The sequence below is a fragment of the Microcebus murinus genome, chromosome X, assembly GCF_040939455.1.
Source record: "Microcebus murinus isolate Inina chromosome X, M.murinus_Inina_mat1.0, whole genome shotgun sequence".
In the NCBI taxonomy this organism is placed as follows: Eukaryota; Metazoa; Chordata; class Mammalia; order Primates; family Cheirogaleidae; genus Microcebus; species Microcebus murinus.
In genome coordinates, this window is record NC_134136.1 from 46746037 (window position 1) to 46771432 (window position 25396).

The following is a 25396-nucleotide window of genomic DNA, read 5'->3' on the forward strand; positions in this document are numbered from 1 at the left end:
GGCAGGAGGATCGCTGGAGCCCAGGAGTTTGAGGTTGCTGTGAGCTAGGCTGAAGCCACGGCACTCACTCTAGCCTGGGCAACAAAGTGAGACTCTGTCTCAAAAAAAAAAACCAAAAAAAAGTCATGGCTTGGGCATTCATGAGTCTTTAATGCCTTCAAAATCAGGAACCAGACCCTCTTCCCAACATGCAGACACAAGGTAGTCCTGAGGCAGTAATTAAGTTCTGATTAAAAAATTAAGATCTAAACTTGCTATGATATTCACAGATGTTATCTTTAACTTCACAGGGAAAGATTAATTAAAGGAGTGGTTTTTTTGGTTTTTGTTTTTTGAGACAGAGTCTCACTCTGTTGCCTGGGTTAGAGTGCCGTGGCATCAGCCTAGCTCACAGCAACCTCAAACTCCTGGGCTCGAATGATCCTGCTGCCTCAGCCTCCCGAGTAGCTGGGACTACAGGCACGCGCCACCATGCCCGGCTAATTTTTTTCTATATGTTTTCAGTTGGCCAATTAATTTGTTTCTATTTTTAGTAGAGATGGGGTCTCTTGCTCAGGCTGGTTTCGAACTCCGGACTTTGAGCGATCCTCCCACCTAGGCTTCCCAGAGAGCTAGGATTACAGGCGTGAGCTACTGCGCCTGGCCTAAAGGAGTTTTGTAAACTTTTGTTGGTATAAAGAGCTCTCTGTGTTATATATTTTCATGGGGGCTGCCCAGAATTTTTACTGTCTCTGAACTATCCTTTATACCACAAAAATGTATTATATCAGTTATATCATTATTAGGGAAGGCAATGTAGCAAAGATAGGCTTAAACCTGGTGAATTCTTTTTTTTTTTTTTTCTTTTTTGGAGACAGGGTCTCTCTATGTTGCCCAGGCTGGAATGCAGTGACTATTCAAATGCATGATCACAGCACACTACAGCCTTGAACTCCTGGGCTTAAGCAATCCTCCTGCCTCAGCCTCCTAAGTAGCTGGGACTACGGCCATGTGCCACCGTGCCTGGCTACACTTGGTGAATTCTTAGTATATGTTGACAGTTACATACATAGGATTAGCTATCCTTAGAAATCTCACAGAAGAACTCATTTATTCATCCACCTAATATTAAGCTCCTACTATGGAGACATGGGTAAATGCATAACAACTTCTTCATTACTATTGTATATATTAATATAATATTTATATTTTCAGACTTTAAGGCTATCCTCTGTTTTTCAGCCCTGACCACCAGCCCGATCTCAGATCCAGCTGCCTCCTGGACATCTGCACCTAGATGACTCACAAGTATTTTGGGTCCCAAACTGAACTCATGTTCTTTCCACCCTTACTGCTGTTCTGTGGAGGAAGTTAACCATCTATCCTCTCAGCACTGATGGTCATATTTAACTTAATCCTCACCCTCACAGCCAACCAATCATTATATTCTGTTTGTCCAATCCACCTCCCTCCTCTCCTTCCCCCCACTGCCCTTGTTCAGGCTGCCATCATTCATTCATTCGTTCATTCCTTCACTAAGTATTTTTTGAGCACATACCATGTGCCATTCATGTTCTAGGCTTTGGGTTTACTTCAGTGAACAAAATACAAAATTCCTGCCTTTGTAGAATTTACATTCAAGTGAAGAGAGAAATAAAATATGCTTAGGAGAAAAAAGTCAGGGAAGGGAAATATGATGTTCATAGGTGGGGGTTGAAAGGCCTCAATGAGAAGGCAACTTTTGAGTGAAGACTTGAGAAGGAAATAAGGGAGCTAGACCTATGGATACCTGGAGGAAGAGCCTTCCAGAGAAAAAAAATACATGAAAGGCCTTGGTGTGGAAGCATGCCTAGCCTCTTCTAGAAATGGCAAAGAGACCTGTGTGGCTGGAGTGGAGTGAGCAAGGAGGAGAGTAGAAGAGGATGGAATAAAGTCAGAGAGCTAACCTAATGGGGGCAAGATCCTATGGGGAATAGTTAGGACTGGCACTTTTATTCCAAATTATCTGGCTACTGAGTTGAGAACAGATCAAAGCTGGGAAAAGGGTAGAAGGAAGGAGAGAGGTTAGGCTACTGCAATAATCTAGAAGAGAGCTGATGATGGCTTGGACCAAGGTGGTAGTAGTGGAGGTTGTCAGAAGTGATCAAATTCTGGACATACTTTGTAGTTAGAGTCAACAGAATATGCTGGCTCGTAAGATGTGTGAGAGGAGTTAAAGATTACCGAAGGAACTAGAAGGATGGAGTTGTCATTGAGATGGGGAAATGTGCAAGAAAAACAGGTGTGTGTGTGTGTGTGTGTGTGTGTGTGTGTGTGTGTGTGTGTGTGTGTTTGCTGGCAGACAGGGCTATGAGGAGCTCAGTTTTGAACACGTAAAGCCATGAGGCTGACTGAGATCAACATGGGAGTAAGTACAGATTCAAGGGAAGAGATCCAATGACTGAGCTCTGGTACACTCAAGTATTAGAAGTTAAATAAAGGAGAACCAGAAAAAGATTCTGAAAGAGCAGTCAGAGATGGGGAAAAACCAACCAAGTGTGGTGTCTTGAAGGCCAAGTGAAGAAAGTATCCCAAGAAGGAGTCAACTAAGACAATGTTAATTTGTCAGATAAGATCAGATTAGAGATCAATTTAGAATTTAACAACATGGAGGTTATTGGTGACCTTAAAAAGAATAGTTTGTTTGAGTGCTGGGTGAAAACCTGACTGGAGTGGGTTACTGAAAGGATGGGTACCTTCTAGGATGGCTCTAAGTATTTTTAATGGAAAATAACAAGCGTTAGCAAGGATGTGGAGAAATTGGAGCCCTTATACCTTGCTGGTGGGCATATAAAATGCAGCCACTAGGCCTAGCATGGTGGCTCATGCCTGTAATCCTAGCACTCTGGGAGGCTGAGGCGTGCAGATCGCTCAAGGGCAGGAGTTCGAAACCAGCCTAAGCAAGAGCAAGACCCCTTCTCTACTAAAAAAAAAAAAAAAGAGAGAGAGAGAGAGAGAAAGAAATTAATTGGCATATAATCACAGACATCAGTTAAAAAAAAAAAAGAAATTAATTGGCCAACTAAAAATATATAGAAAAATTAGCCGGGCATGGTGGCGCATGCCCGTAGTCCCAGCTACTCGGGAGGCTGAGGCAGAAGGATCGCTAGAGCCCAGGAGTTTGAGGTTGCTGGGAGCTAGTCTGACACCCCGGCACTCTAGCTGAGGCAACAGAGTGAGACTCTGTCTCAAAAAAATAAAATAAAATAAAGTGCAGCCACTGTGGAAAGCAGTCCAGCAGTTCCTCAAGTTAAATGTAGAGTTACTATATTACCCAGCAATTCCATTTCTAGGTATGTACCCAAGAGAAATGAAATTAAGTACTCAAATAGATATCATACACCAATGTTTATTGCAGCATTATTCCCTATAGCCAAAAGTCACAAAGAACCCAAATGTCTAACAACTGATGAATGGATAAACAAGATGGTATATCCATACAGTGCAGTGTTATTCAGCCATAAAAGGAAATGACATAGGCGGGGCACGGTGACTAATACCTGTAATCCTAGCACTCTGGGAGGCTGAGGTGGAAGGATCGCTTGAGGTCAGGAGTTCTAGACAAGCCTGAGCAAGAGCGAGACCCTGTTTCTACTAAAAATAGAAAAAGGCCGGGCGCGGTGACTCATGCCTGTAATCCTAGCTCTTGGGAGGCCAAGGCGGGCGGATTGCTCAAGGTCAGGAGTTCAAAACCAGCCTGAGCAAGAGCGAGACCCCGTCTCTACTATAAATAGAAAGAAATTAATTGGCCAACTGATATATATATATATAAAAAATTAGCCGGGCATGGTGGCACATGCCTGTAGTCCCAGCTACTCGGGAGGCTGAGGCAGAAGGATCGCTCGAGCCCAGGAGTTTGAGGTTGCTGTGAGCTAGGCTGACGCCACGGCACTCACTCTAGCCTGGACAACAAAGCGAGACTCTGTCTCAAAAAAAAAAAAAAAAATAGAAAAAAAAATTAGCTGGGCATGGTGGCACACGCCTTAGTCCCAGCTACTCGGGAGGCTGAGGCAGGAGGATCACTTGAGCCCAGGCGTTTGAGGTTGCTGTGAGCTATGATGATGCCACTGCACTCTAGCTAGGGCAACAGAGCAAGACTCTATCTTCAAAAAAAGAAACGTCATGCTTGAAGCTCTGACTTGAGCGGGGAGCGGGGGCATGGGCAATATACTTAACCTTAACATTTGTACCCCCATAATATGCTGAAATAATAATAATAATAAAGAAATGGCATGCTGATATATGCTACAACAGGGATGAACCTTGAAAACATTATGCTTTGTGAAGGAAGGTAGAAACAAAAGGCCACATATTATTTGGGGAGTGATAAAAATATTCTGAACAAAGTGAGACCCTGTCTCAAAAACAAAACAAAACAAAAACAAAGGGAAGAATTGCCAGAGAAGGGTTGTTCAACAGGCCAGAGGGGTGTGGGTCTAGGGCACAGCAAGCAGAAAGGCTGGCCTGGCATGAACACTTCATCTGCAGTAATGGGAGGATGGTGGGACATTTGAGGGCAGGTGCTGGTAGATGAGATGTGGAGGTGGATTATGGAGGTTCTCTTGCAATTGCTTAAGGTTTCTCAGTGAGTAGTAAGCAAGATCCTCAAATGAAAGTGAGAACAGAGCAGGAAGGGTTGCAGGTTTGAGGACCAAGGAGAGGTTTGACACAGTCATTTAGGCCAAGGATCAGCAAACTACGGCCTATGGACCAAACCCGGCCACCACCTATTTTTGTAAAGCCTATGAGCAAAGAATGTCTTTTTGTTTTTAATTGGTTGAAAAAAAATCAAAAGAAGAAGGATATTTTGTGACACATGAAAAGTCTATGAAATTCAAATTTTAGTATCCATAACTAAAGTTTTATTGGAACCGAGCCACAATTGTTTGTATTGTCTAGCTGCTTTCATCCTGCAATGGCAGAGTTGAGTAATTGTAACAGACACTGTATGTCATTGACAATGCCTAAAATATTTACTATCAGAAAAAGTTTACTGGCCGGTCACGGTGGCTCACGCCTGTAATCCTAGCACTCTGGGAGGCTGAGGCGGGTGGATTGCTCGAGGTCAGGAGTTCGAAACCAGCCTGAGCAAGAGTGAGACCCTGTGTCTACTATAAATAGAAAGAAATTAATTGGCCAACTAATACATATAGAAAAAATCAGCCAGGCATGGTGGCTCATGCCTGTAGTCCCAGCTACTCGGGAGGCTGAGGCAGGAGGATCACTTGAGCCCAGGAGTTTGAGGTTGCTGTGAGCTAGGCTGACGCCATGGCACTCACTCTAGCCTGGGCAACAAATTGAGACTCTGTCTCAAAAAAAAAAAGAAAGAAAGAAAGAAAAAGTTTGCTGACCCCCCCCCCCACCTAGGGCCCTGGTACACAAAGACCTAAAAAAGACCATCATTGTGTTGGGACTACAGCAACAGCTCCCATGGGTCTCCTTGTTTCCACTCTTGCTCCCACCCCCATCTACTTTCCTCACAGCTGCCCAAAGGAGCTTTCTAAAATACTTATATAATTGCTACTTATACCCTTTAAAAGCTTTCAATGGCTTCCAGCATTCAGCAGTAATTTTGAAAATATACCCTGAGGAACCCTCTTGGCTGGGCAGAAGCGCTTCAGGGGTTCCTCAAACAAGAAGTGTCCAGGCCAAACAATGAAGATGTAAACTGCTCTGTGAAGTATGTTCTTCAATTTTGTCTGTTTGATGTATTAGCATTTGTTCATTCATTCACCAAATATGTACTGAGCACCTATGTGTGAACACAGCAGTGAACAAAACACATAATCCATGCCCTCATGGAACTTACATTCTAGGGAGAGAGACAATAAATTATTAAAATGGAAGTTATCTCAGATAAGTACTATGGAGAAAAATAAAGCAGCAGTAGGGGTAGGAAGTGCTGGGTAAGGGGTTGCAATTTTAGATAGATAGGGTGGTTAGGGAACACCTCATTGAGAAGGCAACATTTGTGGGGGTTCTTTTGTTTTTTTATTTATTATTTTATTTTAGCGTATTATGGGGGTACAAGTGTTAAGGTTACATATATTGCCCATGCCCCCCCTTCCCCCTCGAGTAAGAGCTTCAAGCGTGTCCATCCCCCAAACATTGCACATCTTACTCGTTTGGTTGTATACACCCATCCTCTCCTCCCTCCCACCTGCCCAATACCCAATAAATGTTATTCCTATATGTCCACTTAGGTGTTGATCCGTTAATACCAATTTGCTGGTGAGTACATGTGGTGCTGGTTTTTCCATTCTTGAGATACTTCACTTAGTAGAATGGGTTCCAGCTCTATCCAGGAATATAGAAGAGGTGCTATATCACCATTGTTTCTTAAAGCTGAGTAGTACTCCATGGTATACATATACCACATTTTATTAATCCACTCATGAATTGATGGGCACTTGGGTTGTTTCCACAGCTTTGCAATTATGAATTGTGCTGCTATAAACATTCGAGAGCAGGTGTCTTTTTCATAAAGTGACTTTTGATCTTTTGGGTAGATGCACAGTAGTGGGATTGCTGGATCAAATGGTAGAATCACTTGTATCGCTTTGAGATATCTCCATTATTGCTTTCCACAGAGGTTGAACTAGTTTGCAGTCCCAGAGAAGGCAACATTTGAATGAAGGCCTACAGAGAACAATGCAGGAGGCCAGAGAGCCCTGGCGATATCGCCATGAAGAGCTTCCAGGTAGAGGGAACAGCAGGTACAAAGGCCCTAAGATGGGAACTGGCCAGTGTGGCCAAAGCAGAATAACTGAGGGTGAGAGTAGTTGGAGATGAAGTCAGAGAGGTAGGGGTGGGAGAGTCTGAGTGTGTATGCCTGTTGTAAGAACTTGGATTTTTTAATTTTTTTTCTCCGCCTTCACCTCCCCCAGGGCTTGGATCTTTACTGAAATGAAATGATGAGCCATTAAGAGCCACTAAGTAGAGTGACATGGTCTGACTTAGGTTTTAACAGGATCACTGGCTGCTGTATTAAGAGTCTATAGAGGGGCAGAGTCAGAAGAACAGAAAAGAGCTTGGAGGCTTTTGCAATAATCCAAGTCAGAGATGAACCAGGGTGGGACAGCAGGAGTACTGGATTCTAGATATATTTTGAAGAGAAAGCTGACAGGATTTGCTAACCAATTGGATTAAGGGTATAAGAGAAAGAGTTAAGGATAGATTTCTTTCTTTCTTTCTTTCTTTCATTTTTGTCGTTGAGACAGAGTCTCACTCTGTTGCCCGGGCTAGAGTGCTGTGGTGTCAGCCTAGCTCACAGCAACCTCAAACTCTTGGGCTCAAGCAATCCTCCTGCCTCAGCCTCCCCAGTAGCTGAGAATACAGGCACACGCCATCATTCCCGGCTAATTTTTTCGGTTTTAAGTTGTTTGGCTAATTTCTTTCTATTTATAGCAGAGATGGGGGTCTCGCTGTAGCTCAGGCTGGTCTCGAACTCCTGAGCTCAAGCAATCCTCCCGCCTCAGCCTCCCAGAGTGCTAGGATTACAGGTGTGAGCCAGTGCACCCAGCCTATGTTGTTTTTTTTTTTTTTTTTACAGCCTTGACTCTTGTTGCATATATTGATTTTTTGTTTTTTTACTGTTGTATTGTTATTTTTTCAAAATATTTTTGATCCAAGGTTGGTTGAACCTGTGTTTGGTTAAACCTGTGGTTGGGTAAACCCACGTATATGGAGAGCCGGCTGTATAGTTTCCTTTTCCTGGAAAGCCATCTGTCACTCCTCTTCTCTGCCCCTTACGTTTCTTCCTTCAGGATTTCCCCCAAGCAGATGAAATCTTGTGACTAGAAGCCCTTGTATTTTTCTTATTTATTTATTTATTTATTTTTGAGACGGAGTCTCACTCTGTTACCTGGGCTAGAGTGCCGTGGTGTTAGCCTGGCTCACAGCAACCTCAAACTCCTAGGCTCAAGTGATCCTCCTGTTGGGATTACAGGCACATGCCAGCACACCATAGCTAACTTTTTCTATTTTTCGTAGAGACAGGGTCTCTCTCTTGCTCGGGCTGGTCTCAAACTCCTGAGCTCAAGTGATCCTCCCACCTCGGCCTCCCAGAGTGCTAGGATTATAGGCGTGAGCCACCGCATCTGGACTGCACCAGTAATATTAACAGTTTGGTCAGGTTGCCATAACAATCCACGGACTGGGTGGCTTAAACAACAGAAATTTATTTCCTCACACTTCTGGAAGCTAGAAGTCTGAGATGAAGTTGTTGAAGGTTTTGCTTCTCTGAGGCCTCTCTCCTTGGCCTGGTAGAAGGCTGCTTCTGGCTGTGTCCTTACATGATTTTTCCTTTGTGCTCGAGCATCCCTGGAGTGCCCTTGTGTGTCTAATCACCTTTTCTTATAAGGACACCAGTCAGTTTGGACTAGAGCCCGCCCTAAAAGTCTCTTTTTTTTTTTGGAGACAGGGTCTCACTCTGTTGCCCAGGCTAGAGTGTCGTGGTGTCAGCCTAGCTCACAGCAACCTCAATCTCCTGGGCTCAAGCAATCCTCCTGCCTCAGCCTCCCGAGTAGCTGGGACTAAAGGCATGCACCACCATGCCCGGCTAATATTTTCTATATATTTTTAGTTGTCTAATTTCTTTCTATTTTTAGTAGAGACGAGTTCTCACTCTTTGCTCAGGCTGGTCTTGAACTCCTTACCTTGAACAATCCTCCCGCCTCAGCCTCCCAGAGTGTTAGGATTACAGGCGTGAGCCACCACGCCTGGCCTACAAGTCTCATTTTAAACTCTCACTTCCTTAAGGGCACCATCTCCAAATACAGTCATGTTCTGAGGTACTGGAGGTTATAACTTCAACATATGAATTTTGGAGGAATACAATTCAGCCCATACCACCACCAGTCACCTTTTAAGGCTGTATTCAAATGCTGCCTCCTCTCATTAGCTGGAAATCATCACCCCTTCAACATTCTCATGTACCTTGCTTATGGTTCCTAACACTATATGCCCGAAAGTAATGGTGGCTGCTGCTTACTGAGCTTGATGGTTATTATGTGCCAGGACATGTTAATTCATACTTTACTGTGCGTTTAACATGTCTTCTATAAGGTAAATACTGTGCACGGAAAAAAGCCAAACTGTAAAATAATTTTAAAGAGATTTATTCTGAGTCAAATTCGAGGACCATGACCCGGAGCCACTCCCAAGAAGCCTTGAACAAGTGGACTTGCTGTGGCTGGGTTACAGTTTGGTTTTATACATTTCAGGGACACAGGGGTTACAGGTAAAGTCATATATCAATATGTGGGAGGCATACATTGGTTTGGCCCAAAAAGGTGGGACATCTCGAAGAAGGGGGAGCAGGGGGGTTATAGGTGGGTTTAAAGATTCTTTGGCTTGTAATGGGTTAAAGACATGAAGCCTTGTCTAAAGGCTTGGAATGTTTTAACATAAGGAGTTGTTATCAGAGATAAGCCACAGGGACATAGATTTGTTGTGTAAATTGAGGGCCTGCAGGTTTGTCTTGCATACCCTTAGGCCTGTTAATGGGTTACCAAGGATGTACCCAAAAAGGGAGGGGGGCATGATGAGGCATGTCTGAGCTCCCTCCTCCTGGCAGACAATTTAGTTTTAGGATATTCCTTTGGCCACAAGGGGGTCCACTTAGTCAGCCGGTGGGGGTGGTGAGCCTTAAAATTTTATTTTAGTTCACAATACTGTTAATTATTCCCATTTTACAGCAGAGGGAACTACAGCTCAGACAGGCTAAGTTGTGTGCCCAGGGTCTCAGAGCGATGTTGCACAACCAGCACTCAAACTCAGACAGTCCCGGCTTCAGAGTCTATGCTATCACCATGACAGTCTACTGCCTTTCCTGGTGCTGGGGGTACAAGAGCAAGCAAATCTGATCAAAAAAATCTCTGCCCTCATGGAGCCTTGTGGTAATAGTACAGTTCTTTATTTTTATCGTGGTGGAAGTTACACAAAGCTACATGTGTGATAAACTTGTATGGAACTGCACACACACACACACCCTGAATGAGTGCATGCATAACTGGTGTAATCAGAATAAGCTCTGTGGACTGTGCTAAGGTGAATTTCCTGATTGTGATATTATATTATAGTTATGCAAGATGCTAACACTGGGGAAGGCTGGATGAAGGGTGCACAGGATCTTTCTGTCCATTTCTTTACAACTTCTTGTGAATCTATTATTATTTCAATATAAAAGTGTTTTTATTTTATTTATTTATTTATTTATTTATTTATTTATTTATTTATTTATTTATTTATTTATTGAGACGGAGTCTCACTTTGTTGCCCAGGCTAGAGTGAGTGCCATGGCGTCAGCCTAGCTCACAGCAACCTCAAAGTCCTGGGCTCTCGAGCAATCCTACTACCTCAGCCTCCAAAGTAGCTGGGACTACAGGCATGCACCACCATGCCCGGCTAATTTTTTCTATATATATTAGTTGGCCAATTTACTTTCTTTCTATTTATAGTAGAGACGGGGGTGTCAGCTCTTGCTCAGGCTGGTTTCGAACTCCTGACCTTGAGCAATCCGTCTGCCTCGGCCTCCCAAGAGTGCTAGGATTACAGGCGTGAGCCACCCCACTCAGCCCTAAAAGTGTTTTTGTTTTTTGATTTTATTGGTTTTTTTTTTTAATGAAGTTGAATATTTTATTATTTTGCTGCAAAGCTGGTGCTCACTGTATAAAAATAGCACCAGCAAATGCAGTATATGCAAAATTAAGATAATATTGTTTCATTTGATACTGTACAACCAAGAAAAAACTTCAACACTCCCTGTCATTTCCAATGGAAAGACCATTAAGTATTTCAGCCCAAATCCTGGTATGGATGTAAGCAAGTTACAGTATTATATAAGGCTTAAGATAACAATGTTACCCTTGAATTACATGATTTTTATAACTAGTTTTCAACCATGGATAATTGATGAATTCTGAACACTAGAGCCTAGTCTAAAAAATCATAGAGTATTGTGAAAAAGATGCATATTTTGTTTATCTAAATCATTAGAAAGTTAAGGAGTATTTTCTTACATTAGCAGTTTTGAGAGTAGTTGCTATTTTAAGTCATCTGTCCACCACTAATTTAAGACAACTATGCTGGGTTAAGTTATTTCACACTAGTTTATTTAGGGGTTCCATTTTCACTCCTCAATAGATTTTACGTATTTCTCATATGGTTCTTCACTCATTAGTTCATCTTGTTCTGAAGGATTACTCAGTGTCATCTTGATCAGCCAACCAGCTTCGTAACAAGATTTGTTAACAAGTCCAGGGTTTTCTGTCAGAGCTCCATTAATTTCAGTTACTTCTCCTGATAAAAGAGAATAGAGCTCACTAGCAGCTTTCACACTTTCCAAAGCACCAAACTCCTCTCGTTTAATTTTGTCCCAGCTTCGGGCAGACTACAGTAAACAACATCTCCCAAAGATTCCTGTGCAAAATTGCTGATTCCTACTGTTCCAACACCATTTTCTGTTGTTATCCATTCATGTTTCTCTGTAAATTTACGCACTGAGAGTAGAGCGGGTCCCGTATGCAGCGTCCCCACAGCGCCCGCACCCAGCCGCCAAGGCCGCGGCGGTCGTGGAGGCCGAGCGCAGGCTGCAGAACACAGTTCGCGCGCTCAGTGCCGCTCACGGCGCCATGTTCACAGGGTACTGGAGGGTCGCCGCCGCGCAGTCCCTAAAAGTGTTTTTTTTTTTTTTTTTTTGAGACAGAGTCTCGCTTTGTTGCCCAGGCTAGAGTGAGTGCCGTGGCTTCAGCCTAGGTCAAAGCAACCTCAAACTCCTGGGCTCAAGCAATCCTCCTGCCTCAGCCTCCTGTGTAGCTGGGACTACAGGCATGCGCCACCATGCCAGGCTAATTTTTTCTATATATATTAGTTGGCCAATTAATTTCTTTCTATTTATAGTAGAGACAGGGTCTCCCTCTTGCTCAGGGTAGTTTTGAACTCCTGACCTTGAGCAATCCACCCGCCTTGGCCTCCCAGAGTGCTAGGATTACAGGTGTTAGCCACCACGGCCTGGCCCCTAAAAGTGTTGTGTTTTTTTTTTTTTTTTAGGTCAGTGGAAAATAATTTTAATCAAAGAATTGTACATTTTCTTCCCACATATCCTGCTTTGTATTAATAGGAAATGACATTGTGATCCATTTCACTACAAGTAAAATATTACAAAATATTTACAGGAAAATATTAAAAATAACTCAAACACAAAAGGCAAGATGAAATAAACTGGTTTTTCAGAAATCTCTACTCCAGTGCCCACAGCACACAAGAAGAGAGTCAAAACAAATAAGGAACTCAGATCCCCCTGATCACAAATTTCCAAAGAACTGGAGGAGAATTGGGATGAAAATGGTGGTGTGAAAGGGAATGGATGGTAGCAGCACAGCTTTAATAACCAATCTATTCTGAATGAAATACTCTCTCTTAATGCAGTAAATTCTGAACAAGGCTAAACTTTAGGATATTCCTTGAACTGAAATTAGAAAATACCCTGACAGTGGAAGCAGTTCTTTCACCTAAGTTTAATAAAAGCATCTTTCTTCATGGGCCACTGTTGTGAACAGAAGCCTGTTCTGGCATCAAAATCTATCACAGTAGTCCTTCCATCTCTTTCATGAAAGCTTCATACACATCATCCTTAGTTTGTACTGAGACAGGAACAGAAGGACCAGATTTGGAGGCTGCTTTGGCAAGAGGTACAGCAGAATCATCCTCTGACTTTCTTTGGGGAGCAGTGGTAGCCCCTTTATTTTCCCGACGTACTCTCAGTGCAGTGGGCACAAATCGAGTAATCTCTGCCTTGGGATTAGTGATCTGTGGCTTGGCACTGATGGTTGCTGTGGCTTTCTTCTCAATGGTGGCTGCACTTGTATCATCCGCCTTGGGTCGCTGAATCAAGTTGGGTGGGGCACTTAAAACCCCAGGGTTCGGCAAGGGAGCTGGTGGGAAAAGCCCAGGGGGGGCAGGTCCAAGTGGAGGCACCAAAGGTGGGCGCATCATGCTGGGACGGGGTGGAGGGATACCTGGAGGTGCAGGGGGAGGTAGCCTTGGTGGAGGTCCCCGAGGAGGAGGACCAGGAGGCAGACCTGGAGGTGGACCTGGGGGAGGACCAGGGGGTCGGCCTGGTGGTGGTCCCAGAGGTAAAAGTCGAGGTAAAGGCCCTCGGAGTCCTGGCATTCCAGGTGGTCTCAGGAATGGAGGAGCTCCTGGAGGTGGTCCAGGAGGAAGGCCTGTAGGTGGTCCAGGAGGCCGTAAAGGTGGAGCAGGTGGTGGTCCAAGAGGAGGTGGTCCTGGCATGGGAGGTGCTTGTATCTGAGAAGGAGGAACAGACTGTGGGGGAGCCTGCTGCTGTGAAGAAGCAGTATATGTGCCATCAGAATGAGCTTCCTCTTTATGCTGTTTCTGTGATTGCTTTTCTGCTTCAGAGTCATCAGAATCATCTTCATCATCATCCTCTGAAAATTCCTCTACTTCCCGTCCCTCCTCAGGGATTTCCTGACCAGCCATGCGAAGCATCATAGCTTGAAGAGGAGTCAGCTCCTTCATGTTCTTCTTTTTCTTCTTTGATTTTCCAGGCATATCTGCAAATCGTACACTTAGACCTGACTTTTTTTCTTCATTGTTGTCTCTTTCATTATCATCACGATGTACAAATTCATCCCCCTCACTTTCTCCATCTGATCTGTCAGTGTCACTGTCATCAGTACTGTCATCATGCTTATCTTGATCCATGTCCTCAGGATAGCCGTCATCTTCACTGGTGCTGGAAACATCATCGTCATGACCCCGCTGAGCAAGTTCAGGACTATATAACATGTCTTCATCTCGCCTACGAGAAAGATCTAGGGCAAAGCCCACTTTACGGCCATACATCTGCAAAACTTGAGGAGGTGGTGGACCAGGGGGAGAGCCAGCAGGTTTTCTGCCTGGGGGCAAACGTGGAACACCATGTCCAAGAAGAGGAAGGATAGAAACAGCCCGAGTCGGAGGTCCATAGGCTGAGGTTTTCTTAAGGATGGAGGGTGGCTGGGCACCAGGAAGTGGAATATCCTGGATCAAAATGTTGGATGGAGCATGTGGCATATCTGGCAAAGGAATACTCTCCACTTCCACATGCTGAGCATTCTTGACAGCATCAAAATACTGGCTAAGTTGAGCCCTCTTCTGTTCATATTCTACTTCTAGCTTTCTCAGTTCTTTGTAAATATCTGGATTCTCTTTTTCATAGAGTCGTAGAATACGTTCAAAGGTTTCACGCAGCTTTTTACGCTTGTCTTTCAGTACTTTCTCATTTAACTGTGGCTGTTGCACTGGGTTAAATTCCATTTCATCCAATTTCTCCATGTCCCAGATAATCTGTTTGGGATCCTTCATCTTCAAAACTGCAGCTCGTACCATTATGCGCTGTTTTTTGTTCTTCTTTAATTCTCTTTTCCGGGCTTCCTTTCGAGCTTGGTCTGTAGGGTTCATAAATTTTCCACTCTTGGTGGATGATGTAGATCTCTGTCCCATGTTTTTTTTTTTGTTTTGTTTTTGTTTTTTGAGACAGTGTCTCGCTTTGTTGCCTAGGCTACAGTGAGTGCCGTGGCATCAGCCTAGCTCACAGCAACCTCAAACTCCTGGGCTCAAACAATCCTTCTGCCTCAGCCTCCCAAGTAGCTGGGACTACAGGCATGTGCCACCATGCCCGGCTAATTTTTTCTATATATATTAGTTGGCCAATTAATTTCTTTCTATTTATAGTAGAGACGGGGTCTCACTCTTGCTCAGGCTGGTTTCGAACTCCTGACCTTGAGCAATCCGCCCGCCTCGGCCTCCCAGGGATCTAGGATTACAGGCGTGAGCCACCGCGCCCGGCCTCTGTCCCATGTTGACAATCTGTGTGGTTTACTTGTTCATTAAAAGAAAACAAAAAACACTTCTGCTGGGCTCCCAGAGCTGTGAGAAGCAAGGAGGGGACGACTCCCAGCCTCTTTTACTTTTTAGGGCCTTCAAGTCAGCCTCTCGGTCAACCAACAAGCCACCGCCATCTTGAAACCTCGCGCCCCCCCTAAAAGTGTTTTTAAATCTCTGCCCTCACTGAGCTTAATTATAGTGAGGAGTTAGATAATAAATATGTAAATTATATAGCATGTTAGAAGCTGATAAGTGTTATCAAGAAAAACAAAGTAGGGAAGGAAGGGGGATAGGAGTGTTCAAGAAGTGGTCTCAGTAAAGTGGTGACATTTGAGCCTTCACTTGGAGGTGAGGAAAGAAGCCATGGGACACTTAGGGGAATGGAGTCCCAGGCAGAGAGAACACTTAGTACCAACGCTGTGAGGAGCACCGTGGCAAGTTTGAGGTCAATGTGGCTTCAGCAAAGTGAGTGAGGGGGAGAGAAGTAGGAGGCTGGGTCAGAGAAATAATAGGGTCTAACACTTGGTTATAATGGCCTTTGAGACCATTGTAAATACATTCTTTTTTTTTTTTTTTTTGAGGCAGAGTCTCATTTTGTTGCCCAGGCTAGAGTGAGTGCCGTGGCGTCAGCCTAGCTCACAGCAACCTCAAACTCCTGGGCTCAAGCGATCCTCCTGCCTCAGCCTCCCAAGTAGCTGGGACTACAGGCATGTGCCACCATGCCCGGCTAATTTTTTCTATATATATTAGTTGGCCAATTACTTTCTTTCTATTTATAGTAGAGACGGGGTCTTGCTCTTGCTCAGGCTGGTTTCGAACTCCTGACCTCGAGCTATCCACCCGCCTTGGCCTCTCAGAGTGCTAGGATTACAGGCGTGAGCCACCACGCCTGGCCTATTTTATTTTTTTATTTCAGAATATTATGGGGGTACAAATATTTTACTTATATATAATGCCTTTGCCTCACCCAAACTAGGGCTACAAGTGTGCCCTTCCCCCATACTGTGTGCTCCACATCCATTAGTTGTGAGTTTACCCACCCCCAGCCCTCCATCTATGAAAAATTTTTTAAAAAATTAGCTACACATGGTGGCTTGTGCCTGTAGTCCCAGGTACTCTGGAGGCTGAGGCGGGAGGATTGGTTGAGCCCAGGAGTTTGAGGTTGCAATGAGGTATGATTGTGCCACTGCACTCCAGCTTGGGCAACAGAGCAAGACTCCATGAAAGAAAGAAAATAAGAAAGAGAGAAAGAGAGAGGGGGAGAGAGAGAGAGAGAGAGAGACAGAGAGAGAGAGAGAGAGAGAAAGAAAGAAAGAAAGAAAGAAAGAAAGAAAGAAAGAAAGAAAGAAAGAAAGAAAGAAAGAAAGAAAGTGCTGTTCTACCTCTTGAGTAAAAAATAAAAAAGAAAGAAAAAATTATATTATAAATAAAAGAAAGGAAGGAAGGAAGGAAGGAAGGAAGGAAGGAAGGAAGGAAGGAAGGAAGGAAGGAAGGAAGAAAGGAAGAAAGAAAGGAAGAAAGAAAGAAAGAAAGAAAGAAAGAAAGAAAGAAAGAAAGAAAGAAAGAAAGAAAACTGTAACTATTAAATTGGGCCTCAAGTTTCCTATGTCTTCTATAGTCCCTCTCTAGACCTAAGGCATCAGTATTCACCTGCCCAAGGCAGAAACCTGGGACCAAGTCCTGTTAATTTTGTCTCATAATCATCTCTTGACTTTATGTCTTCTTTTTCAAACTCATGGGGCTACCTTAATTTTGGCCACCATTATTTCTTTCTTTTTTTTTTTTTTTTGAGACCGAGTCTCGCTTTGTTGCCCAGGCTAGAGTGAGTGCCATGGTGTCAGCCTAGCTCACAGCAACCTCCATCTCCTGGGCTCAAGCAATCCTCCTGCGTCAGCCTCCCGAGTAGCTGGGACTACAGGCATGCGCCGCCATGCCCGGCTAATTTTTTTCTATATATATTAGTTGGCCAATTAATTTCTTTCTATTTATAGTAGAGACGGGGGTCTCCCTCTTGCTCAGGCTGGTTTCGAACTCCTGACCTTGAGCAATCCGCCCGCCTTGGCCTCCCAGAGTGCTAGGATTATAGGCGTGAGCCACCGAGCCTGGCCCCATTATTTCTTTTGCAGACTATTTCCACAGCTTCCTACCTAGTTTGTTCAACTGTCACTATAATTCAATCCAGGAATTCTTTTATTTATTTTTTAAGACTAGTCAAGTGAAGCAGCGGGAGTGGAGAAGGAACAAAGGAATCTGTAACTGGTTGTGATCAATTATCTGTAAACACCACTGCACTTGGACCAGCCTCAATCCAGGAATTCTTTTTTTTTTCTTTGTTGCCCAGGCTAGAGTGAGTGCCATGGCGTCAGCCTGGCTCACAGCAACCTCAATCTCCTGGGCTCTCGAGCAATCCTACTGCCTCAGCCTCCCGAGTAGCTGGGACTACAGGCATGTGTCACCATGCCCGGCTAATTTTTTGTATATATATTTTTAGTTGGTCAATTAATTTCTTTCTATTTTTGGTAGAGATGAGGTCTCACTCAGGCTGGTTTTGAACTCCTGACCTTGAGCAATCCGCCCGCCTCGGCCTCCCAAAGTGCTAGGATTACAGGCGTGAGCCACTGCACCCGGCCTATCCAGGAATTCTTAATCATTTTTGTGCCATGGAACCCTTTGGCAGTCAGTCTGATGAAGCCTATGGACTTATTTTCAGAATGTTTTATTTTATTTTAAGAAATCAGACCAGCATCAGAATGTTTTTTAATGCATAAAACAAAGTAAATAAGATTACAAGGAAAACCAATTACACTATAATATAATTATCAGGGTTTTTTTTGTTTGTTTGTTTTTGAGACAGAGAGAGTCTCACTCTGTCACCCCAGCTAGAGTGCAGTGGCATCATCATAGCTCACTGCAACCTCCAACTCCTGGTCTCAAGTGATCCTCCTGCCTCAGCCTTCTCAGTAGCTGGAACTACAGGCACATGCTACTACACCTGGCTAATTTTTTTAATTTTTGGAACAGATGGGATCTCCCTCTTGCTCAGGGTGGTCTCGAACTCCTGAGCTCAAGCATCCCTCCCGTCTGGGCCTCCCAGAGTGCTAGGATTACAGGTGTGAACCACTATGCCCGGCCCAAAATATTTTTATTTTTACATTTATCGATTTATTATAAAGGTACATATGAAGAGGTGAATAGGGAGCAGTATGGGGGAAGGAGTACAGAGCTTCCAGGCCCTCTTGCAGGGGGGTGCCACACTCTAGGGGCTCAGCAACCTGGAAGCCCCTCAAATGTTGCAGTTTGAGTTTTTATAGAGGTTAATCTCCAGTCCCTCCTCCCCCTTCCCAGAGATTAGTGGGTAGGTGGGGCTCAAAGTTCCAATTTTCTAATCAGTCGTCTTCATCTAAGTCACCTCATTAACATAAACTCAGGTGTGATCAAAAGGGGCACATAATGAATACAAAAGACATTCCTAACATGCAGGAAACTCCAAGAGTTTTAGGGGCTCTGTGACAGGAACGGGAGACAAAGACCAAATATATTTCATATGATACCACACAAAAATTAGGTTTTCAATAAATTATCCTGCCTCAAGTGCTATAAAGAAAAGGTGCAGAGTGCTATGACAAGGTATAACACACCACAATCCTGATGACAACTCCATGAAGCACGTATGTGATGCTTTGCCAAAGGTACAGAGGCAGACAGACCTAAACTAGATTGTCTAGGAGAAATCAGACACACTAATTCTTTTTTGTTTTTTTTGAGACAGAGTCTCACTCTTGTTGCCTGGGCTAGAGTGCCATGGCATCAGCCTAGCTCACAGCAACCTCAAACTCCTGGGCTCAAGCGACCCTTCTGCCTCAGCCTCCCGAGTAGCTGGGACTTCAGGCATGTGCCACCATGCTAGGCTAATTTTTTCTGTTTTTTTGTAGACAGGTCTCGCTCTTGCTCAGGCTGATCTCGAACTCCTGAGTTCAAACGATCCACCTTCCTCGGCCTCCCAGAGTGTTAGGATTACAGGTGTGAGCCACTGTGCCCAGACCACCGTTTTCCATTGTGAGTCAACACTTACTAGTGGATCAAGTCTCAGACAGCATTAAAAACTAGAATAGGCCGGGCGCTGTGGCTCACGCCTGTAATCCTAGCTCTTGGGAGGCCGAGGCGGGCGGATTGCTCAAGGTCAGGAGTTCGAAACCAGCCTGAGCAAGAGCGAGACCCCGTCTCTACTATAAATAGAAAGAAATTAATTGGCCAACTGATATATATATAAAAAATTAGCCGGGCATGGTGGCGCATGCCTGTAGTCCCAGCTACCCGGGAGGCTGAGGCAGAAGGATCACTCGAGCCCAGGAGTTTGAGGTTGCTGTGAGCTAGACTGACGCCACGGCACTCACTCTAGCCTGGGCAACAAAGCGAGACTCTGTCTCAAAAAAAAAAAAAAAAAAAAAAAAACTAGAATAAAAATAGAATACATTACCTGCAGAATTGTTTTATTAAACATATCCTTAAATGTATGCATATGTATACTGGTTTGTGATATAAAATGTATTTTTTCATTCTGAGTGTGGGCAAAACAAGTTGGGAAATATCCTTCAAACTTTCTGGTCCCCTTTCCACGGACAATAAACTAGACTTCATAAGGATGTCATGAAAGTGTTCAGATTCAATCCTTCACCTTGTCTATCTCCACTGGCCACCACCATAGCCCCTGGCACTAGTATCTCTTGCCTGGACAAATGCAATAGCCTCCTAACCAGGTGCTCTTTCTCCACCCCCTAACCAGCCCCTTTACAATTCATGCTCCTCCCAAGAAGAGTTATTCAGATAGTCATCTCTTCTATCTCCTTCCTCTGACCACCCTTTGCTCACTCACCCTCTCCCTCTAGCGAACCCCTCCAGGCATGGCCTTTGTACTTGCCATTCCTTCTGGAACACCTTTCCTGGGGACCTTTCCAGGCCAGCTCCCTCTTATCTTCTAGGTTTGGGCTCAAAAGCTGCCTCCTCAGAAAGACTCTTTGGGCCTGCCCATCTGCCCTGTGCCCACGCTTTGGCCCATTACTCTTTTTAAATTGCCCTTGTGGCTGATATCCCTCTCCTGAATGAGGCAGTCTCATTGTTTGTGTCAGGGGCTCTGACAGAGGTGTGAGCCCCAGGAGGGTGGGGAGTCATCTTGGGGATGTGGGGACTGCCAGGCCTCCCCTCGGAGTCTTGGGTCTCCGCAAAATCATCTCAGCGCCACTTCCCAGCCTTGCCCTCGTGCCCAGGTCGCCTCTGGCCCAAAATATTTTTAAAGGAAATATGTGTTATAATAACATATGGACTTCTTAACACAGTTCTATTTGTGGCCTAATAACTATGTCATTTAAAGGGAGTGATGACTGTGCAAATGATATTTTTTTTTTTTTTTTTGAGACAGAGTCTCACTTTGTTGCCCAGGCTAGAGTGAGTGCCATGGTGTCAGCCTAGCTCACAGCAACCTCAATCTCCTGGGCTCAAGCAATCCTGCTGCCTCAGCCTCCCGAGTAGCTGGGACTACAGGCATGTGCCACCATGCCTGGCTAATTTTTTCTATATATATTAGCTGGCCAATTAATTTCTTTCTATTTTTAGTAGACAGGGTCTTGCTCAGGCTGGTTTCGAACTCCCGACCTTGAGCAATCCACCCGCCTCGGCCTCCCAGAGTGCTAGGATTACAGGCGTGAGCCACCGCGCCCGGCCTGTGCAAATGATATTTAGAGACATCTGCATCACCTGTAATGTACTATGAAACCATCTATGATTTCTACCGGTGACCAAATCAGAGGTATTGCTAACGTCACTGTAGTCTGTTCATACATTCGTAAATAAAAAAAGCGTTAAATCTCAGTTTGGTGAAAATAAAGTTTTGTTTTCCCATCCAAGTTCATGGACCCTCTGAATTCTATACATGGACGCTTGTGGACTCCAGGTTAAAAACCCTTACCTTAATCCATTGGTGCAAAAATGCTTGAGGTGACTGCAAATATAGAGGTTTTTGTTTTTAAATGGGAGAAGATAAAAACGGGGAACGCTAGCATCCCAAATGCATGCTATTAATTCTTGTACATCTTGCCAAAGGTCGGCTACAGTGTCAGCATGGACTTTCTAGAAGCTAAGGAGAAGCTTCTGCCTCTCACTTTCTCAGCTTTAAACCATGATTGGCAACCTCTTGCCCTGTCTAAGACTCCAAAGCCGTCCCTAGGTCCTGCCCCTGCCGACTTCTCTAGCTTCCTCCCACAATACCGTCCCTTCCTTCCCACACCTCCCAGGCAGGGCAAAACTACTCTGGGAAGATGCCCGGTTGCTCTCCGCCTGCCCACCCCGGCCGGGCGTTCCCAGTCCCAGGCACCCGGAGGTGACGGACACCTTCCCCGCCCTCCCTTGGGTTAGTCCCGCCCATTCTGCTCCCGCAACTTTCTGGAGGGAAAGTTAGCACTAATCACCGGCTGTCTGCCTCACCCACGAAACGGGGCGCCCCAGCACACTGATGGGATCCTGGGGAAACCCACTTAAACGAAAAGAAGTATAGAGAATTCCACTTGGCACAAACCAGCGCACTTTCCGCCAGCGCCTCCCGCGAGCACGCGGGGACGGGGAGGCGCTAGGAAACGTTGGCTGGCGCGTGGCGTCACCTCCTAAGCCCCGCCCCCGGCGGCGCCTTCTAAACGCGTTTTTCCGGTTTCTCAACTCCTCTTTCTCCCTTCGTCCGCCATCGTGCTGCGTGCGTTTGACTCTCTCGCCATGGTAAGTCAATCGGCAGCCATCGGCTCCGGAGTGGCTTCCGGAGCCCCGAGGCCGCCGTGAGGTCGCCGGGGCCGCGCTGAGCGTCGAGGGGCAGGAGCCCTTTAAGGGCTTTCTTAAGAGAAGTTCGAGTTTTGTCCCTGATGTAGTCCGCGGGCCTGGTGGGATGCTAGTTGAGCAAAGGAGCGCCTGGGAGGGGCGGACTGCGCTGGCGTCGCGGGTTCCACGGGGTGCTTTGTTCTCTGGGCCGCCACTGAAGGGGACAGGGATTCCCGTTTCCCTTCGCATTGAACGAACTGTGACTTTGGCACAGGGAGAGAGGTTGGGAGGCCACCCCAGAAATAGTGACCTGACTACGTCTGCCGGTGCCTGGCATCGGAGGGGAGTGTGGGCTACTGGTTTTCGGAAAGTTTTTAACTTGGTGCAGGGGAGCCTACGACGTTATTAGGTTACAGGACTTTTGTTCAGAAACCGTTTGTACGCAGACTTGAGCGTCACCCCGTGGAGGCACTGGGAACAAGAGGTGTTGTATGAACTTATGTCATTCGGGAGTTCTTAGTAAATGACAACAGCGAACCTGTCCCTGTCGTAGATTTTTCCTGTAATAGTTTACAAAGAAATTAAAACGTTGATTGGCTTTTAGGTATCGAGGGGATCAGTATCGGTTGGTTTATTGCAGTTAAGATTCACACCAAAATGGTGAGTGGGTTAGATCTATTGAATGTCAAGGGCTTTGCATACATCTTAACTACCCTTGCAGTGACAGTCTAAAAGTGAGTACTCCTATTTTACAAAGTTGGGCACTGAGACTCATTAACTTGCAAGTGATAGGTGGTTCTGTTTGACCCAAAGCTGTGTTTTTTCCAGGCAACCAGGTTCCCAGCCCTAGCTGTTCCCAATGTGGTCATTTTAATCCTTGAGTGATGACAGGGTAGACTGGAAGGTGCCCCTGGCTGTGGAGCAGAGAGAGCCTAGGTTTGAATCCCAATTCTGCACATTAATACTATGATTTTGGGTGGGTTACTTACTTCCTGATTCTGCTTATTTTTATTTGAACGATGGAAACTATGGTATCTGGCTTCAGAGAAGTTGTGAGGATCATAGGATGTGATAGTTTAGCATTTAGAGATATTTTTGGAGTACATTAAGCACTTGGATGTTGGATTTGAGAGAGTTCTTGAGTTTGAATCATTGGGCAGGCTCTAGTATCACTGTCTGAATTAATTGCATTTCCTTCCCAGTCTTCTCACAAGACTTTCAGAATCAAGCGGTTTCTGGCCAAGAAACAGAAGCAAAACCGTCCCATTCCCCAATGGATTCGTATGAAAACTGGCAATAAAATCAGGTAAGAACTCCGTTGACCTGCTTGGTTTTTGTTAAATTTAAGGTTCTGTTTTGGGCATAAGTATGCAATTGAAAATTACATGGAATCCATCTAATACCATTCTGAAATCCCTTTTTTGGAGTACTTGGTTTCTGCATTGTACCCAGACAACAACGGGGCTTAGGGGCACTTTTTCTGATATGTGTTAACTTCCTGGTCGTCTTCAGTCAACTAGAGCATAGGGTGGAAGGCTGTCTTCCACATCCTGGTGGGGAAGACTTTTTTTTTTGAGACAGAGTCTCACTTTGTTGCCCAGACTAGAGTGAGTGCCGTGGCGTCAGCCTAGCTCACAGCAACCTCAATCTCCTGGGCTCAAGCGATCCTTCTGCCTCAGCCTCCCGAGTAGCTGGGACTATAAGCATGTGCCACCATGCCCGGCTAATTTTTTGCATATATATTTTTAGTTGGTCAATTAATTTCTTTCTATTTTTTTTAGTAGAGACAGAGTCTCATTCTTGCTCAGGCTGGTTTCGAACTCCTGACCTTGAGCAGTCCTCGCTCCTCGGCCTCCCAGAGTGCTAGGATTACAGGCGTGAGCCACCACGCCTGGCCGGGAAGACTAATTTTTTGAAGCATTTATCTTTGCCGATGATTAGGAAACTGCCCTCTACTGCAGGAGTAGTTGAGTTGATCATTTTGGAAGAAAGACATTACTAGAATAGCTATAAAGGACTTCCAACATCATGCTGGCTAGGTCCAGGCAAAGGTAGACCTAAAACTCAGGTCTTCTGCATGCCTTTTAGTCCATTATTCTTTGGACCATGTGGGGTTTAGAGATGGGTCTTGAGGGGAAGAAAAATAAACATCAAAAATAAGTGCAATTTGCCCAAGGTCCTGTAGCCAGCAATAGTCCCCAGTGTGTTAAACAACTTTCAGGACTTAGGTTTAAAATGAAATACCTAGTTTCCTGGCTGTCCCAAATAAGCTGGCATTTTAGGGTGAGCCTAGCAAATGGGTCCCTCTTGAATGATGGACACTGAAGCTCAGCAATGGAAGATCATTTGTGCATATTAACATATTTAGTGGATATCTAACTGTATAGGCACAACTAGATTTTAAAACTTACGGTTTTCCCATCATAAAATACTGAGAAAGAGTATTGAGTCACTAGGTGAAGTGGTATTAGTCCATCTCTCCTAGAGCTGGGAAGGTATTTTGTATTTAAGATTACATACCCTTGACCTAGAGAATTGGCACAATAGAATGATTTTTCTGTTGTCTCAGCTCTCTTACAACAATACAACAAAGTGTATTGAAAGCAGGTTGCAATTACAGTGCTTCATTTTGTGGAAGTACTGCCATTAATCCTGCTGAAAGAAAAGCTGTGTTAATCGTTTTGGTTTTGCCTTTATGGGGGTAAAATCATGACAGATTGACATGGACAATTTTGAGATTGCTTTAGCTCTGCATCATTGTTGCTCTTGGGTAGAGATGAATGAAGTGTTCGTTACATAAAGATTATGCAGGAGCTTTTATGTGTGCATGAGTTATCAGGAGGGAGTTCAAATATATGTGTATGTCTGCTGTGGGTCTGTTGAATCAAAAGTGGGTGAGGGTACACTTGGGGAGTGGTGTACCTTATTACTGATTCCAATTAAGAACCTAGCCTTGAATCATTTTGCCAGGTTAAAATTTGGCTTGACTAGTTTATAAACATATGTAGCAAGTCATTTTTTTTCACTCTCCAGAAAGAGGTCCAAACTTGTTAAAGGAAGGAAAATTGGGACCCTTTGTGTTTTGTGGTACATAAAAGGCAAAGTTTATGATGAATGGGCACCGCTAAATTGCAGTCGGACTGCCTTTGTTATAACTTGCACTTTCCTTCTGTGTAGGTACAATTCCAAGAGGAGACATTGGAGAAGAACCAAGCTGGGTCTATAAGGAATTGTACATGATATAATGGCACACATGTTTATGCTGTATCAAGATCACTATCATCTTACCATATCAAGTTGGAAATCTCACTGTTATCCGGACAGACACATTTCATTGGGAAAAGTGATTTTTCTCTTTGTTTATATGCTCTGTACTAATAAGCTGGTTCAGTAATAAATATGTGAGACCTTTTGTTTAATTGCTGTTTTATTCTGGTTTGTGATGTACTGAATTCCCCTGCCCCCTGCTAGACCTAACACTACACTGTCCAGTAGAACTATCTGTAATGATAGAAATGTTCTCTGCTTACCAAGTACTTAAAGTGTGTTTAGCCACTTCGGTACGGCGCTCACCGGCCACGAACCCGGCACTGACAGTCTGCAGGATAGTTTGTGCTGTGCATTGATGACAATCCATTTTGCTCTGTGTGATGAGGAAAGCTTTAAAGTACTTGTTTTACTTTACAGG

The 25396-nt window shown here is 44.6% G+C and overlaps 1 protein-coding gene, 1 non-coding gene and 1 pseudogene across 2 annotated transcripts in view; 2 read left to right on the forward strand and 1 right to left on the reverse strand.

Annotated features, from left to right (window-relative positions):
- RPL39 (ribosomal protein L39) overlaps positions 1–25127 on the forward strand; it is a 362820-nt gene extending 337693 nt beyond the window's left edge. The window contains exons 2-4 of the mRNA XM_012739141.3: positions 21619–21672; positions 22911–23014; positions 24886–25127. Of these exons, the coding sequence (XP_012594595.1) occupies positions 21670–21672; positions 22911–23014; positions 24886–24934 (156 nt within the window). The 5' untranslated portion in view covers positions 21619–21669 and the 3' untranslated portion in view covers positions 24935–25127. The remainder of the gene's footprint in view (positions 1–21618; positions 21673–22910; positions 23015–24885) is intronic.
- LOC105863021 (WW domain-binding protein 11 pseudogene) lies at positions 12069–14526 on the reverse strand (annotated as a pseudogene).
- On the forward strand, positions 24309–24440 carry LOC142866107 (small nucleolar RNA SNORA69). Its single transcript, XR_012916169.1, has one exon. It is a non-coding gene; the product is annotated as a small nucleolar RNA SNORA69 (small nucleolar RNA).
- Positions 25128–25396: the final 269 nt, after the last annotated feature.